The sequence below is a fragment of the Falco cherrug genome, chromosome 4, assembly GCF_023634085.1.
Source record: "Falco cherrug isolate bFalChe1 chromosome 4, bFalChe1.pri, whole genome shotgun sequence".
NCBI lineage: Eukaryota > Metazoa > Chordata > Aves > Falconiformes > Falconidae > Falco > Falco cherrug.
The window spans coordinates 56,268,589-56,287,289 of record NC_073700.1 but is presented as its reverse complement, the minus strand read 5'-3'; the positions used below and the strand labels follow the sequence as shown (position 1 = coordinate 56,287,289).

General features: G+C 42.8%; 1 protein-coding gene across 1 annotated transcript in view; it reads right to left on the bottom strand.

Annotated features, from left to right (window-relative positions):
* OXSR1 (oxidative stress responsive kinase 1) overlaps positions 1 to 18,701 on the bottom strand; it is a 93,582-nt gene that overhangs the window by 34,316 nt on the left and 40,565 nt on the right. The window contains exons 4-5 of the mRNA XM_055708349.1: positions 15,862 to 16,003; positions 675 to 730 (exon numbers count right to left, since the gene is read on the bottom strand). Coding sequence (XP_055564324.1) covers positions 675 to 730; positions 15,862 to 16,003 — 198 coding nt within the window. The remainder of the gene's footprint in view (positions 1 to 674; positions 731 to 15,861; positions 16,004 to 18,701) is intronic.

Below are 18,701 nucleotides of genomic sequence, written 5' to 3'. Positions count from 1 at the left end.
CCTTAAAAAGCCTGTCCCACCCTGTCCCTCAGCTTGCACGACTGCTTCCAAGACTTTCAGTTCACCCCATTCTAGGCTAGGTTAGGGCAGTTAAGCAGGCACTCCGCCACTTGGTTCAACTGAAATGGACTGGGGAGCATGCGCATGAGCATTTGACTGGCAGATACTTCATTAAGGCAAAGACGCAAGCGACTTACAGCATCAGACATATCAGTTTCCTTCTGATGAATCTATCCACTGTTCACCACAGTCCTTTTGAAAACCACCTTACGCACCGGTAATAAACCAGTTAGGTCTGTGCAGCCCACTCCCACACCTATGAACGGGCTGTTTTAAAAATCTGACTAGCATATGCCAAGAATTTTATGTCACCTATTGATTCTGAGGACTTAACAGTCACAGGATTTATTCATACTGATTGCCAGTATTCCAAAGAACAGTATTTTAAGATAAGATGTAATAAATTCTGAGTTGTTTGGGGTTTTTTGTTTTGTTTTGGTCTGTGGTTTCTTTATTGTTGGGGTTTTTGTTGTTGTTTTTGTTTTGTTTGTTTGTTTTAAGAACTGTGGGGCTTCTTGAAGTTAACATTTTTATGTAGGTTTCTTGATCATTAAACTATCTCTCTGGATACACAGTTACACCTAATGTTTAATCAAAGCTGCCAAGAAAGTTACCTGCAATTTGCACTGAGCCATCTTCTCCAAGAAGAATATTTCCTGCTTTCACATCCCTGCAGAAAGATAAAGCAACAATAAGTGGAAGTCATTAAATCTTTCCTGCAATAACAAAAATACATTAAAATGTTATTGTTTCTTATATTTTTGTTTCTTGCATTAGCAAGTCTTGCTTCCAATCATGCAGGAACAGTAGGGACTTAACACCAGTTGTAAATTCAATAGACAGACACTGAGTAGTATTTGCATGATTTACAGCCAGTAGCAAAGTACTACACACATAAAAATTGAAAAACTCATCAGAAGGGTATCCTCCAAAAGACAAGAAAAGAGGTTTGTCCCAGGTTATCAAGTTAGTTAAAAACATGAAAAACAGAACCTAGCACTGGTTTGATACTCATATATCCTTTTGGGGGGGAGCAAACTTCAAAAAACGGCGAGTTGATGTAGTGTCACTACAGCTGAATGCATCCTTTTTTTCCCCAGCCCCAAGTCTCCCTGCTCGCCAGCCCCGGAGGTGTTCACGCATTTCCTCAAGAAAGGAGTTTAGCCCCATACACTGGTGAAAATCCTGATAGAAAAGTTGTTTGCTCGTGGCCTAATAAAGCAAACCACGTTACCAAAGGTCAGGTGAGCGGAGCTGGTACAACACAGATGGGGAGAATGGGAAAGTAGGGCCACTCATCCGTCCTGTGAAATCTCAACTTTAGAGATAAAAATAAATATTACCAGGAAGACATTATTTTTTTTTTAAACCAAAGTCATTGAATGCACAAGAACATTCAGCATGTGCTACGAAAGTTACTGTACTATACCCTTTCGACCCCCAAAAACACTCTGGTTTGTCAGGTTAACAGCAGCACTTCTCCATCCTGGAGGGAAACGCTACCTTCGCTCCAAAACATGCTTTGAAGTTTTACAGCTTATTTTCACAGGCTGCTACCCACACAAAGCCAGGAGAAGCACCTCTATAGCTGACATCCACATTCAGCAGCATGGCTGCTAAGCTTGCACTGGCGAGGAAACCATGCGGACCCAGAGCACATACAGTTGCTCTCTCAAGACGGGCTGCAAGAAAAGCAACTGCCTGGGGAATGGATGTGTGTGAATAGCCAGCAATTCACAACACACCTCTCCTTAACAGAAGCCACCTGCATGGAAGATGGGGGCAGGGGGGAACCAAACCAAACCAAGCAGATTCTCCCTCCATGGCCTTTTGCAAATACCCAAAATCCTTTCAGACACACACACACACATACACAGAAGTCAGAAGCTATTTTTTCTCTTCTCCCTCATGCATCATGAGAACAGAACTGGCATGATGGCCTGGCCAAAGAGCCCCGGTCAAGCCCTGGAAATCTCCTCCTTCCTGGCCTTGCTCTTCTGAAGAAGAGCCTGGGCCGCTGCCAGTTCCAGGCCAGGGTAATTTTAAACACATCCTCTCCAGCTTTAGCATTTGTTAGATTGTTCCCAGTACCCAGTCAAGGACATTGGCATGGCAAGGCTCTCCCCCAGCGCACAGCAGAACAGAAGTGAACAAAGGCTGTCCATAGGACAGTCCCACTAAAGATTACTTTAACAGCAAACCACAGCTGACAGTAGCCTTTAGCCTTCAAACGAGTATTTCAAGTCCTGCAAAATGTACGCTTATTGCCAGCAGTGACCATCTTGGAGCCTAATCCCTGTTTGAAACACATGTGTAAGAGCAAGTGCAGGAAAATTAATTCGTTTTAATGATCAAGAACACTTGAATACAACTATATGGGAACACTGAAGTTGTACGGTGAGATAGCCTTGAGAAGCTGGATAGCAGGATGGGATTCAAAGCAGTAGTACACTATGACAGCGATGCCGGAATAAACAAAGGTAAAACAACTGCTGCCAGTCAGCTCCAGTCCAGCCCATTTTATTGGCCAAATACACAGAAATGCATTTAGGGGCAAGTCAGCCTTCCCTCCAAGAAGCATTAGTTCGTTTTCTTCCTGCAATTAACAGCTGCAGCCATTGCAGACAAGAAAGCATCAGCACTGCAATGGATGGAGACTTTTAAACAGACAGAGGGAACTGAAGGGATTAAATACAACATTAAGCATGTAGCTATGCTACCCCCCTCTTAGCATCTGTTGGCCAAATCCACTGCAACCGGAGCTGTAGAAACTTAATCACCATGAAAGATACAAACCTGAGTAACCCCTGCACTCCCACAAAGCACTCAGTCCGTAACAGTGAGGGAATGGAAAAGCTTCCTGCCAATGTTTAGGTAGAAGATGCCTTTGGGATGCAAACCCATGATCACATGGAGCCATGAGAGCACAACGCCCAAGTCTGCTGCTTCCTAGGTAAGGAGCTGGCTCACGCGGCATGAAATGTGCTTGGCACAGGCGCAGCCATCTCCAGAAATCCCCCCTCATACCAGTGCTAATTGAGAGGGAACAGAGGGCATTCAGGAAACTCTCCAGTCCTACTGGAAGTGTTTATCCAGACCAGTTCTCCTGCAACAGATAAGATGCATGAGGCCCTTTCGAAGCTGCCTGCCAGTTCCAGGTTATGGGGAAAGGAATAGCACGCATCGAGGTTGCCTGCTGAAGTTATTGTTCCTTTTACTGAAGATAGACACAAGCAACAGAAATTTCCTCTTCCATCTGTACTCCAAGGCAGCCCAGGATGCTGTAGCACTTCCCCAGTAAGCTGGGCTGTGTGGTACCTTACAGCCTTCCCAAGCTTCTCCTGCCAGCATGACAGTGTGTGTCGCTTACCAAGCCCCCAAAGCAGACCACGCTCAGCAATGAAGGAAGTGCCCAGGAAGTTTTTAAGCAGAACTAAGGACCAAGTCTAAACCATCATACACTTGAGTCCAAACCATCTCAAGCAGGTTTCATGGACACAGCAACAGCTGGCCAGAAAGCAGCATGCACTCGGTACCACCAGAACATCCTACCGTAACAGAGCAAGCTGTACAGGGAGTGCCTAAAGCAGTGGAACAAGCCCTCAGATTGAATCCCATAGGAAGAGAGACAAAGGACTCCAGTTCCTTAACCCCCTCCAATGCAGAGGTCTGTTTTCTTTTTAACTTCAGCTTGGATTAATTAAAACTTATATAATTTCTCGTTGGAAACAAAAGTCAGTAAATATGGTGCTCCAAGCTGGTTCAAGAAATTAAAACAAGTCGTTGCTACAATAAGAAATCCAGGAGGCCAACAACAGCCACTGCCAAATATCCAAGTCAGGCTGAAGAATTAAATCACCACTTGATGTGGCATTTCCTCTGGGTGACCAACCCTCTGAAAAGACCATTACTCACCCCAGCGTGGTACACTCCACCCCAGAGCAACAAAACAGATCGGCAGCAAGCTATCTGGGGACACTGACTGTTTCGGAGTTACTGTACCATAGAGGCAACTTCCAGCTTTCCCATTCCTCCCCCAGTGTATTGGCATCGCGTCACCCTCTGCAAGAGCACCAGGTGAACATCAAGCAGCAGCAACATTGGGCGAACAAAGATCCCTTTCTTTAGCACATACTGGTGTCACCAGCAGCATCTTCATATTAGGTCCTCCTTTAAAACCATCTTTAATCTTAATTAACTGCAGTTAGAGCAATGGGGCAGGGGAGAGAAGAATGGTGCTTTCCTGTTTGTTCTCATTAGGAGATGCTTATAAACTTGCAAGCTGGATGGTGAGAATTTTGTTACTCCAGGATATAGTTATTGCCAAGTGTACCAATTTGAAGGTACTTCCTATTAATGTGGTAATGACCATATCCTGGGCTGATATGGTGGAATAAATGGTGTGCCTCTGGCATAATTGCTATGCTGGAAACAGGAAGCAGCTTTAGGCTGTGGCATAAACAGTAATTATATCACACTTTAAATAAAGTTACAGAAGGATGGAGTAAACTTTCTTGACCGTTGTTTAACAAATGCTACCGTAGTTTCCGACATTCCCGCTCTGTAGCTGTCATCTTCCTCTCTTCTAAAGTCTCCAAGAGCCCTTCCGCAAAGTAACAATTATGTTTTTATTTACCTCATACTTCACAACCAGAGTGGGAAAAGGGGTTTGGACTCAATCCAGTGCAAAGCTGGATTCTCCACATCTGCCTTGAAGTGTTCCGCAGCAGGGCAGAAATTCCTCCTCATCTGCATTCCAAACTGGTTTAGCTTCCCAGTGTGACCAAACACTAACGTACCAGTTAGATCACATTAGTGCCTCCAGGTTAGGGCTGGGCCATAGCCATTAGGTGCTATATAACCAAAACTGATCCCTGATGCAACAAAATTACAACCAAGCATCTAGCTACAGGAGACTTGGGAGCACAGGAAGGCAATGAGATGATGCTCCCCAGTTTTGAGTGCAGTGTTCCCACAACCCACACACACACCCCAGTAAGTTTTTCAACAGGGCAAGGGGGGAACTACAGGAACTGTATCTTCATGCCTTGTTCCCAGTACAAAAAAGCCTGCACAACTCCTTAAAATGCTGCTGAATGATCTGATCTGCCCTCACCCATAGGCCTCAATCCTTGGTGCTGCCACATAATGGTTGTCGTTGCAGTGACAACAATAAGGGAAAAAGCAAGACTTGCTGGTCCATAATGGACAGCAGTGTTACCAATAACCAGCTGCAACTCTGCAATCCTGGCATATGCAATAAAACTCCGTATTACAGACTTAAAAGGACTGGTACTTGCAAGAAAAGCAATGAAGCACGTTAACTTACTGCTTTTTAAACAAGCCTCTTTTGTTTGGAAATCAAAAAGGATACACTTGGCTTGTGTTCAAAAGTCTACATTGGAAGCAATAGCTAGGACAGTTTGTTAAGGCCACTGCAGCCATGATACATGTGACCTGAGTAAAGAGTGGCATCCCAGGACTTCTGTAGCCTAGCACTAAGAAAACTGTCATATGAAGAGGGAAATGGAGACAGGCCCCATTTACTATGCCTTTGCTTCCAACCTGCTCATATGTGCCTTTACTATGCAATGCTGGCTGTCAGCAGAGCCATGAGTCATCTGCCCATTAGATGCAATTTACATCAACTGTAACAATAAATTTTCATGGACTGAACTCTACAGTGCATAATTTGGCATGAGGAAGGAGTGGTTGGTTCTGCCAAGTTTCATTTAAAAAAAGAGAAGGTGCAAGATACAAGAATTACTATTTTCTGTTAATGGTAATGAATAACTCAAAATATTTATACTGAATGCAACCAATTCCTGGAGTTGACACTGTTCTGAGTAATTCGCAAAATACTTCCAGGACAGCTTCTCTACATACAGTTAAATATGAAGCAATATGTGACATTATACACAAAATCAGTACTATTCTTCTCTCTACTACCATACATTACTCTGCCTTCAATGATATGCTATTACCTATGTCACCTCTCCCCTTTGCCTTATAAGCCAACATATAAAAAGCAGGCTATACACAAAAGCTTTACCCTTTGAGACAGAGCTGCAAAACTGAAACTAGGCTGGGAGTATGCAAGCAGAGTAGTATTTTTACACCCTCAAATGTCAGCATTGAGTACAACGTAGGAGAGGGCATTCAAAACAACTGCATTAGAAGCACTGTACCTTAGCATGCTCCCTGTTCCCGATCAGAAAAGCTGTGTATACTAACACATTCATGCCACAGGGTTGAGCCTTAAGTCCCAAACTCTTGGGCAAGATGCAATTACTGTCTGTTAACAGTGCTGTACTGAAGTCTGCAGAGCTGGATGCGGGAACATCTCCCAAAGCTTGAAGGTCTTCCAACAGCAGAGAGCTGGCAAAGCAACTTCCATACCCCTCTCTCCAGCCTCCCTGCTGAGGCAGGCATAAGCAGGGGGAAGAGGGCCAAGTCCACAGCTTGCTCCATCCCTGCTCATCCACAGTCCTCTCAGCAGGCCCTTGCGGCCACTGGCAGCCAGGACCAGCAGCAGCAGCCAGGCTGCTATAAATTACAGCAGGGGACCAGCCCAGCAACACACTTCATTGCTCAGGATCAGGGAAGAACAGTGACTGCTCCTACCCTCTTCTCTGAGCTGCTCTGCTGGCTGCTGGGCCGTGGTGAATGATCAGGGCCTCAACACAAGAGCTAAATGCCAGCAGCACAAGGCAACTCATGATTTACTCTGGGTCTCATAAATGGTAGAGGTAGTTTTAAAAGCCCAGCTTCGTGGGGGCTAGGTAGGTAGGAATAGTTAAAGGCTTTTTAACTGCCATTTTAATGCCTGGAGAAAGGTAGACAAATAATCCAGTGTTATCAGGAATATAAAAAAGCTCTTTGGGGTTCTTTTAATCTGTGTGAAACAAGGCTTTGAACGGCAGAAGCGACTGACAGACTGTGGCTTTGCAAACAGAGGGGTGTGCAGGCAAAGCCTACTGGAAAGGACCGTCAGCTTCCAACAAATGAGCTATACAAGTATGTAAAGTACTTGCTTTCTCCATGCCCTACCTTTAAAATCCAGGCAGATCACATTCAGCACAGTGAAGAGACCTCTTGGGAGAAATAACCGCATCCAGTCGCCTGGCATAGGCAAACAGTAAGGGCTACACAAGAAATTAATCTCCCATTGTACTTCACTTTAGCTAAAACATCTTTCAAATGATCCACAAAGCACTTCCGAGGTACAATTAATGCCTTCTGATTTTTTGCCCTCCAATGCTTCAGAAGTGGGCTGCTGCTTTAAGTAGAGGATTTGGGGTCCAAGAAACCATGAGTCAAGTCTGATTCGTTTTAGGTTAAGTTGCTCTGTCAGCTCAGACAAGGGACAGTTCACCAAAGAAAGCTGCAGGAGGATCCTCCTGAAATTCACTGTCATCTTAGTTATCCAAATAGCTCCAGGGGATGGTAAGATGCTGAGGCAGTAAAGAGAGTTGCAGACCTTGGGCTAACTTGGTGCAAGTCTCCAACATGAAGCAAGACAGCAAGCAGTGTGTCACATCACTTAATGCGTTCCTGCCTGCCACACAGCCACTGTTATCGCAGCGCCTGCAACTTTTCTTTATCTTAGCAAATTATGTCCAGCTTATGCTTTTTGGTCCTGTGCCAATTTAAGCCTTTGATGTTTTGCGCTCTCATCAATTCCTTCTCTTCCCACGTGTTTACAAGCCTAATAATGGTTAAAGGAAGGTGCGGTTCAATGACAGATCCTGTCTGCCTTGGATTTTACCTTCCATCCGTCACCATACCTCCAGCCCAGCATCAGTGCTGAAGTAACCTCAACTGCACATCAGTGTGGGGGAAGTTGTTCCAGCTAAAACCAAACCCTTAAACAGTTTTCAGACACATCACCTCCGTCAGCCAGATAATAAAGTGCTACAAACACTAGATCTAGCCCTATGTCCCAACACAGAGACTATCTAATCATACCAACCGCAACTGACCCACTTCTTCCTCCCACAAAACGAGGCTGTTGCTTCACATGTTCATCACAATGCACATCATTGTTGTAATAACAGCATATGGCAAGGAGGATTTGCCAAGCAGCTAGGGCTTCTGACAAGCTTCAGCATTTCAGCAGCCAATGCAAGAGAGAAGCTACATCTCTAACCTTGTACATCACTTTTTAAAGCTTCCCCTATTCAGTCAAAACTTCAGGTTTTTCCTCTTGTATCCCCCATAAGAAAAGGACCCTGCCGTGCAGGCCTTAGAAATCAAGTTTTCATACCATTGAACAGCAGCTAAAAATGTACCAGGATTTCTTCCACGAATTAATCTATTCAGTCCTTCCATTTCCTGATCCTACTTCCTAAGGACTGAAGTGGGGACAAGGCACAAAGCTCCTTTAACAGCTGCTGCATGAAGAGCAGCACACAGCAAACTGGAGTCACAAGGTCTGCCTCCTATCCTGGAAGCCCAGATATTTTCGGGAGGCCCTACCTTAGTCATTGGTAACAGAGAAAAATAGTCAAGTTATAATATGGCTTTATTTCAACGTTTCATGTCAAATTATTTCTTGTTGCGCATTATGAGCGTGCTTCATATGACAATACTAGCAATGCATGCCACCATGCTGCAGCATCTCCTGATGCTGAAACACATTCCTAGTGTGGTCAGAAATAGGAATTTCCCCAAAACTACACAGTTGGGAGTACAAGATGGCTCAGGTAGCAAAAGAAATAGGAAAGCCAGTGATTCACACATCTCCCTGCCTTGGCCCTGCCACGAGGGAGAGATGAAAGTCCATTCCAGTAAACACATCATCAACTTGGATCAAGTATGGCCCAAACTTTTTGATATAGGGCAGCTCAAAAAAGTCTTAATTTCCAAAAAGGAGTAAGCAGCCCTGTTCTGGAGAAGCAGTGTACATCTATCTATACACACACAAGATCCAAGGCAATCCACTACGCAGCCAAGAGCCATCCCTATCTACGAAGCCACCCACAGCTCTTGCTCAGCAATGTCTGCAACATGACACAGGAAAAATTCAAGACGACCAGGACTCACAAGAGACTTGCCACCTCAACTTCCTTCTCCAACATCTAGAAGATGACAGTTTTAAGCACAGCCAGCATAGGAAAGGATCTCCTTATTTCATCTAACTATTCCTATAAAATGGAGAAAGCAGTTATAACATTGGCTATGTGTACAACAGAAACAGTCCTCTTGGCACACTCAGTCTAAGTTGGTGATGCTTTCCAGGCTACCATAAAATGATAAATGTATGTGTGGCAGTTCCCTATTTGTTGTCCTAAATGTGCATGGCTTTTGTCTCACTTTGGTTTTCAAAGTATTAAATAATGTTTTAATGTTAAAAGTTCTGTAAGAACTCTGCAAGACAGGATATAATTTGATCTAGTAAACATGCAAAAATAATTTCTGATGCACCCTTGCAAAATTTTCAAGTGTGCTTAATTTGTTACCACACAAATTTAGCAAGTGACCTTTTCCTCATCCTTTAGCATAAGACACGAATGAAAAGGCTGCAGTGGTCTGAATAAATGCTTAAGGCATCTCCACACATGCAGCTTTTAGGATCCATGAAGGCCAGAATACCTGCATTACAACAGGGGACCATAGTCAAAGCCATCTTTATGATGTGAGTTATTCACTTAATGCATCATAGTAGAAAGGATGAACACCAGCGATATAAACAGTTACCCTACTGCTGGAGATGCGCTGCAGGACTGTACTGGGTGATCTCATCCCAGTATCTACACCAGAGAAAAGCAGTAACATGAGAAGGACATCACAGACAAAGTGGTTGTAGGTACCTGTGAATGGCACTTGGTTTCTTCAAAGTCAAAAACTAAGAGCGTGTTACATTTTCACCTGATACAATTAACGCTGCAGACAGGGAGTGAAGATTATTCCCCCGGAAACATATCAAATCACATATCAAATGCTCCTGACAACACAGGAATTGCTAGAAACCATGTTAGTTGAGTGTGCAACTCAGTCATGGATCATTGAACGGAACCTGTCCTTGCTGCTGCTGAACCTTTCAGAGATCTTCCCGACCCCCATCTCCTGTTGATGATCTCTTTCCTGCTTCTCATCTTCATGTAAACAAAGCCAGGAGTGGGAGTGGGGGGGTGGGGTGGATGGACAGACCTAAAAACTCACCCCCTTTTTAATAAGGTGCACAGTAGTTGTACCAAAAAGTTGTTTTTCCCTTGGACTAAAATCAAAGTTATTTTGAGTAACTGGAGGACACCCAGTGACAAAATCCAGAGGCAGCACCTGGGACCAAGGAGAATGACACAGGGACAGATACCTGAATGCAACAGCCATACAGCAAGCGCTCCGCTTCAGGCATTATCGGGACACGGAACCTTGTAACGCAGGGAGCCCCTGCAGGCTGGGGCACTGACATGACCTCAGGGCCCCCAGCACTCCTGCGCTTTCATCCCAGTGATATTTACCATCAGTTTTCATTGCCAAGGTTTTAAGTCTCAGAGTAAAGGCTGTCTTTATCCACCTTGAGGAAAACCATCTCCACAGGAGCTATTGTTTCTGGTTGTCTGCAGATTTAGGATTTACATCTGGTTTGTATTTTCTCTCTGCAACCACAGGGAAACATTTTTTTTAAAAAAAAAAAAAACCAATGAATTTCTGGATGATGCGGTGGAAGAAACAGGCACCAGGAGAACATGCTGGTTTGCCAAACCACCACAATATACCCCAGCCTGACTGCTGTTACAGAGTGGCAACTCTGTGGTTCTTGGGCCCTTGATGCTGCAACAGCAAGGTGTTTAATTGGGGGCAGGGGGGGGGGGAATGCTCAGTACAATCTAGAGCAGCACTTTTTCTTCCTTCCCATCAAGACACCCAAGAGTAACATTTCTATTGTTCTGGCTACTGAACTGTTTACAAATTAAAGCTTTAAAATTTATATTGACAACTGCCTCTAAAGGTTATTCCTGCCCATTCTGTACCAGAAGAGAGAAGAGACCAAAGTACACTTCTCTGAACATGAAATTCTACTTTCCACAGCTGAGCAATAGCTAGCTTTCAAATTACCAGTGTCCTGACTTAAAAATCAAACTGGCAATTAGAGATTAAAGGCTCCGCATCCCATTATACATTCCTCAATTCTCTCCTACGCAACTTCAGCTCCAAAACAGACTCCTGAAAACGAGATTATAGCACTATGGAGAGGACGGCTGCAAAGTTCTCCTACAGTATTGCTACAGAAACAAAAAAATACAGTATTTCAGTAGTCAATATAATCAGAAGCGTACTGAAATCCAGTTTAACCCCAAAACCTGCCAGCACTACAATCAATGCATTAATCAGCTATGTGAAAATTAAGCTTGAATTCTGTAGGACAGCTGAGTTCTGCCAAAAATATATCCATCACCTTAAATCTGAAACTCACTACTGGAAGAGCACTTCTGCGAAACCCACACGCAAGCGTTGGTGATGTGTATGTGCTCACATACAAGCATCTTTTTTTCAAAAATGATTTCCTCTTAATATAGGTAGAAGAGGCAGACAAGCTTTGATCCTGTCTCGAAACCATCCTAAGATCCAAAAAATAAGCTAATATATTTGGCATAAAAGCACAGCAAGAATATTATTTTCCAGGGTCTCTTCAAAGCAACATTCAAATAGCTGCCATGGTACGCTGCTGCCCCACGCTCAGAAAACTGCTTTTGAAAAGACACCAAAAAAAACCCCAAAACATTCTGTATGTATGGGGGCACAAGCTGATCTAATTCAGCATATCAAATGTGCTGTTGCACCTCTCGCCCCCAAGTAGAGCAACAAATAAATTAATAGCTGGATCACTGCCATGCCAATATTTCAAGTGGATGCAACCCTAAACCACTTTCTAAGCTTTTTTGTTTTTACAAAAAAGCATGAGTATCACATTATGCAGCAATAGGAGAATCTGGTTATATTTGAGCAATGTATCATTTCACCTGGACTAAAATATTCAGTTACACAACAGCTAATCATGAACAGAAGATAAGCTCAGAGATAAAAATAGGGAGAAAGACAGAGAGACTTTATAACAGTTAATCAGCATGATTCATCAGACTGCCACGAAGAGCACCACCTGAAAAAGCCTGGAACTTCCCTCCAACAAGTCTTTTTAAGCAATAAAACCCCTTGGGTTGGTTTTGCTTTAGTTTTATTTCCAAGACATTCATCACACTCCTGCTAATCCCCAAATACACAGAGGAATCAGAATCCAAAAGGAGAAGTACAACATACCCTGTGTGTCACCCAGACAAGGTTAGCCTGGGAGCAACCCCTCGTAGCACATCAGTCCTGCTCGACTTATATAAAAAAATGTGTCTGAGCAGATTCCTGCATGACAGCTTCATCCAAAGGTTTCCGAGTCTGGCCCTCTGTCCTCAGCACACTGGCCAGTGCCCAGGTATTTAATCCACTTAACATGAGCCGGATCACTAGGATTTCAAGTTGTCATTGGGATCACCATGCTACACAGACCACCACAATGGGGATGGCAGCAGCTAGCACAGGACAGACAGCCAGGGACAGGCACATGGCACGAAGGCAGAGAGCTGCCAACTCCCAGATACAGGAGGCAGTGCTGTTTTCAGAGTAAGACAGGGGTCATCTGGAATAGTTACCTTGCTATACAGTGTTTCATGAAAACGAAACAGATTCTGCCTTCTCCTTTGTCTTTTCCGTAAGGCCTCAGATACTTCCCAACAGCCCTCGCAAGACAAAAGCAAAAAAAAGTCACTTTGGACAACGCGGAAAACTTATGCATTTGTGGCTGAACAATGGCACCTACTCAAGTCTCAGCTTCACCTTGGCTGTTAATTAGGAAAGTAAACCAAAAAAATTATAATTTAAGCCTTCACTAGATATTTGGCTTTCTAGTCTCCTCTAGAGAATACTATCAAACTACTCGCCAGTCCAAAGCAGGGATTTACACTTCCACACGAAGCCAGCTCCCCAAACCTTAATTGGAAGTGGCAGTAAGTTCAAGGCAGGCTTACAGAGAGTAAGAATCAGCAGCAGCAGAATTTCATTAACCCAGTTTTCTATGTGTTAACTTAATTTACCCATTTAACATGATGCATAATTTAAAAGGATCAAGCAGCTCCACTGTCAGACATATATTCTCTGATCTCACTGATGATTTACAGCAGTACCAATCTGTCCCCACTTCAGGTCAGTAGCACCCACAAAATTACAGTTGGGTCCAAAATTACATCCCTTTGGGCTCTGCCACCAGCCTGGTTGTCCAACTTCAGATGTGCTAACTACATTAATTCACCCATCCTGTGTCTCTAACTTTATCAAGTCATTTTCACCTAGGTGTAATACAAATGGAGTTGTGATATTTAGTGGAACCAACTGAACACTTTGCTCTGCCAGATGGCTGCTTGCTTTGGGTTGGTTGTTCCAGGTCTTACCAAAGACCTTCCATTTTGACCCCTCACAGCTGACCTTGCTTTGCCCTGAAGTTTACCCCAAGGCACAGCTGCTCCACATCGCAGACACTATATTCAGCAGCTCAGCCATCACCTGGTGTCATTTCCTTTAGAGCCAGATACTTTAAGCTGACCCATGGGACCAAAGTTTAGTTATTTTAAACACTTCCTCTCAGAGCATCTCTGGCACAACTGCAAGATTTCCACCTGCCTTACCCATCAGGCACGACCAATATTATGACCCCTAGCATTAAGCAAAATGAGAAAACCATATAGATATCCCCATGTATGAGGAAAGGTCCCATGTGCACTACAACTTTGTGTTTTTCTCAGCAGTGTATACACATCTGGATAAAACGCAAGACACGTGATTAACTCCATTAAGGAAACATGTTCCATCCCTCAAAGGCATGTAAGCCACTTTCTGCCAACAGTTAAAAACCCATCCTCTGCATCACAGGCAGAAAACTACACAACTTTCCTTCTGTATCATGACCATTACCACTTCTCCAAATTCCCCAGACCACCATGCCCCAACACAATGAGGTAATACAAACGCTTTTTCTGATAAAATGTTATGCAATTGTCAGAGCATCCCCAAAATACAGGGATGCAACACATGCAAAGTAGGTGAGACGCAACCGCAACCTTAAGCTGCGGCAATGACACAGCTTTGATTACTTTCCTGAAGTTCCCTAAAAATGGGCAAAACGCTTCAATGAGTAGGACAAGAACAGACACAGCAGGTTTGGTTGTTTGCTTCTGAATGATTCAATATGAATCACATTTTCTTCGGACCAAGCAGTTCAAACTTTCTGTGAACATTTTGCTTTTTTGCTGAGTACAGTAAAAAAGAAAAAAGAAAAAAAAAACACCCACACATGAATATATCCTCTATAATCTTTACCGCAATTACTAGTTTTTGCTGTTTAACGACAGCAAGTCAAATGCAGAACAACCTTTCTTTCAATACAGAAATCAGTATGTGACCTCCCCCGAAAATCTGACATTTAACAGGTTACTGCTCCTTTAACATAATATTTCAATTTTGTTAAACCAGAAGATGAACTACACCAGTTGAGCAAATCAACTGGAAGTCACAGATGAACATGGCTTTGTCAATTACTTATGACAAGGTGGAAAAACTACCATGTACTCACCAAGTAAGGTGGTCTATCACTTTACTCTAAATTCCGAGAACTGCCTGAAGTCTTATCTCCAAAAACCAAAAGTTAAGCAAACAGCTATGAAATTAAAACCATCTTCAATGAAGACAACCATTCTTCTTAGATCAGAATTTTAATGGAGACTGGAAACCAAAATTTAAGAAATCTTCAGGTGGAATTCTTTTCCCTTGTTTGCAACCATTTTTTTCGTTTTTAACCCAAAACAACCTACACAAGCCAGTCAGTTTGACTAAAACATGAAATAAATACTTCTTGGATTTTTCTAATTAAAATAATGTTTTGGCAAAAAGAATTACCTCTTCTTGCGCAGCTATCATAACAGGACAGAAACTTACTCCAACACAGCAGCAGCAATGCTTATAATGGCATTGTACCAGAGGAGAGCCAAGCTCACAAAATTCCCAAGAAAGAAAAGGCTGTTGTTCCCAGCAGCAGTCTGTGGCTGGAATGATGTATATTACCCACAAGCAGTATACTCTATTTTCAGCACATATTTAGGATTGCAAATCTCATTCTTTTTAATGGCAGAACATACTGACTTAGTATTCTCTCTTCCTGAACTACACCACACCTCAACACCAGGGGAGAGGAAAACATGATTTAAAAATACCTCCCAAACAACACAGCAGCACAGAAACCCACACATTTCAGTGATCCATCAAATCACAGACCATTAGTTAACTGGGTTTTGCCTACAGAAGTTTTTCCACTAGTTTGTTTTTTTTTTTTTTAATGAAATTACCCAAATTCAAATTTCATGATGTTGATCTCGCAGCTAGCCTTAAAAAAAAAAAAAAAAAGACAAACAGGACTTGAAGGCAGTGCTCTTGGTGATTTGTAGCTCTGCAAGAAACAAAACCAGCTGAAGTTTTCCAGCTCCAACAACTATTTTGCAGCTGGATACTGACCTTTGGAAACAGACTGTCTATATCAGGACTTTCAATGCCCCAAAGTTTACCCAAACTCAGCCTAGTCATAGTATTTCCTAAAGCAGCAGTAATTATATAGGCATTTGAATTCTGAGTTTTGTCTAAGCTCCTGCCTTCACTTTCATGTTTCCATGCCCTCACAGCTCACTGTGGGATGAGACTGCATGTGCTCAGCTACTCTGTTTCAGTGGCATGTTTTAGTACAAAGATGAGAAAAATGAAAAATACCTGTGGATTTGTCCATTTTTATGCAGGTAGTCCAGCCCCTCCAGCACCTCCTTAAGGATTGTGGCTATACAGGCTTCATCCAGGACACCAGTCTTGTGTTCTCCTTTGGCCACAATGTGCTTTATAATATCCAAAACGGAGCCTAAAGAAAAAGAGTAAGATACCTTAGTTTAAATGAGAACTGCTTCATATCACATCTAAGTATACTTTATCATCACTTAATATAAAAATCCGAGGAATTCATTGGGAGGGGAAGCATCAATGGTTAGGATCAAAGTAGCTGAAGCCTTTGCTGCAGGAAAGGCAAGGCAACAACGCATGCCTCACACATGAGCCTTACAGGGGTGCAGATCCTCAAGGTGGGCTGCAAAATCCCTGTTATCACGAGTAACTGAGAAGTTATTTGAACAAGTCAAAATTTAAAGTATACATACACAGGATCTTAGAAGATTTTTAAGTAGATACCCACACCACAGCTGTTTTAGTACCAAGTACTGGAGAAGCAGGAGGGGGAAATGGAAAAAGCAGGGGTCTGCCAGGACTCACAAACATAAGGCAACAAGCTTCATAAGGTTAGATTCTCCTTTTCAGCTCTTACAAACTCTATGCAGAGGAATAGCAGGAAAAATCTAGTATGTTAAGGGTTGACACTACCCTAACAGAAAAATAATGAAAGTAACTAGAGAACAAATGAGGCTGCATTCTGACAATAAGTCACTTCTTCACTGTGTACAAAACTGGAATAGCTTAGATCCTTCCCTAGAAACATCATACTTAGTCCTTCTCCCAACCATGGTGTGAATTACATCATCTTGCATGACAAACCATGTTTTATAGAGCAAACCACCCCTTTGAATCGGACCCAGGAATAAATGGAATCAATGACTAGTAACATGCCTCTGGTGCAAGGTTCTGTTTTCATGATACATTGAGTACGGTATTCTTTTTATCAGCATCTGGACTGAAGACAGTGTTCTCAGAACTATATTATTCTTGCTCCAGTATGGGATGCTTAGCCCCTTCAAACTTGGGTTTCTACAGTTTAATGACTGGATAGTCAGGTAGTAGGGTTTCCACAGCTACGGACACCAAGCAGTGTCAGCAGTACTGCAAAGCTCTTCAAAAATCAGAAAAGCAGGCACAACTGCAAAGCAAAGTTCCAGCTTTGATTGTCTTTGAAGAGTAAGCTTACAGGAAAGGAACATCTTAGTACTAGCTTAGAAAAGCCGAGTTAAAAAGTTTTAGAAAAGTTTAGAAAAAGTTCATTCTTCCTAACTTGCAATCAAAAAAAAAAAATTTTATATCTGAAGAACAGCAAAATCTAGAGAAACTTACTCTCATGAATTTGGTCAACGGGGAGATTACAAGTCCCACATCGTAAATTCTTGAAGCAAGTGGAAAAATACAACGGATATTTTGGGGTTTGGGTGGTTTTTTTCTTGTCTACTGGAATCTGAAGGGTGGGAAAAAACCCTTCCCCCCTTAAAATTTGTTTTATTAACTATCCCATCTGAATTTCTAGGCCAAAACAATCATGCAGATCAGTAAAATACTTTGGTAAGTGAAAACATTTAGATTCTCACAGGAAATAAAAAAAAGGCTACAAGATTTGAATATGCACACCATGTGGAAAGGCTTCTTTTGCACAGTTCAAACTGCACAGGAAACAATTACATGGGTGCATGGTGTCCCTTAGTTTGTGGGAAACGGTACATGCCGAGTTATTCTAACAGCTAGCTGCAGTCAGGAGAGCCCACTGCCCAGCCACGCACTTTCCACCTTCTCCAGCCCACCAGCACTTGTCCTCACACTGTACACCAAGCCACCTACTAAATCCACCAAAAAATAAACTGAGAAAAACAAACAAACAAAAGCTATGTTTGGTTGTTAGTGAGCATAACCTCTGAACAGATGAGTTTCAGAGCAAACGAAGAGGAGGAGGAAGGAGGGAGAACACATTTGTGAATGGGGGAGGAAACCCCTTTCATCAGCAGCAAGCAATTAGATCAGCTCCTTGGCTGCTCTAAAGGGCACCTCCAGCTTCCTCTTCCCAAAAACCTTTGCTTGGTTCAAGGCATCTGCAGAAGACATGATCTTAACAGAGCAGACACTAACAAAACAAAAGAAAAAACAAGGAAAACGAAAAAACATAGAAGTGAAGTTGCCTAACATCCCCCCAACTTTTATGCAAGAATACTCGTAGCAGTGTTCAGCCTTCCTTTAGCCTACCTGAGCACACAAACACACTCATCTCCAATGACTTTTGACATGGGTCTTAATTAATTAGCCAAAGGCTCAGTGGTTTTAACATACACTGGACTTCATGCATGGAAGCAAGATTACCTCTACCAAAAGAAAAAGGAGTAAAACCTCTCGCCTTTAGGTTCTAACGTCTGAGAAAAGGATCCTCTTTTGTGTGTCACGAAGACTCACCTGGGATTCAGCCTGTCACGTATTCGTATTTAAAAAGTATGTGCTTACAAGCCTCAATGCTTCTTTTTTTGAACAAAATTTGTGACATCTAAGAAAAAAACCACCAAAACCACCCTCCACTTTCACTGTTCAGGTTTTTCCAACTCAAATGTGCCTTTATCTGGAGAACAAACTGTCACTTGTTTTGTAAGTCCAGTGAAAATATGTGGTTCTTCACGTACTCGTTTTGTCCTCTTCCCACCCACAACTCTGTTAGCAGACTTTGTTCACAAACATCTCCCTTCTCCTGCAAAGGGCTCAGAGAACATGAGGAGGCAGATCATATGGTGCTCAAATGCGTCTGGTCAAAAAATCCTGCATTTAGCCAAGTTAAAGGTTGTATTTAACCCAGAAAAGGGGGTGGGGGT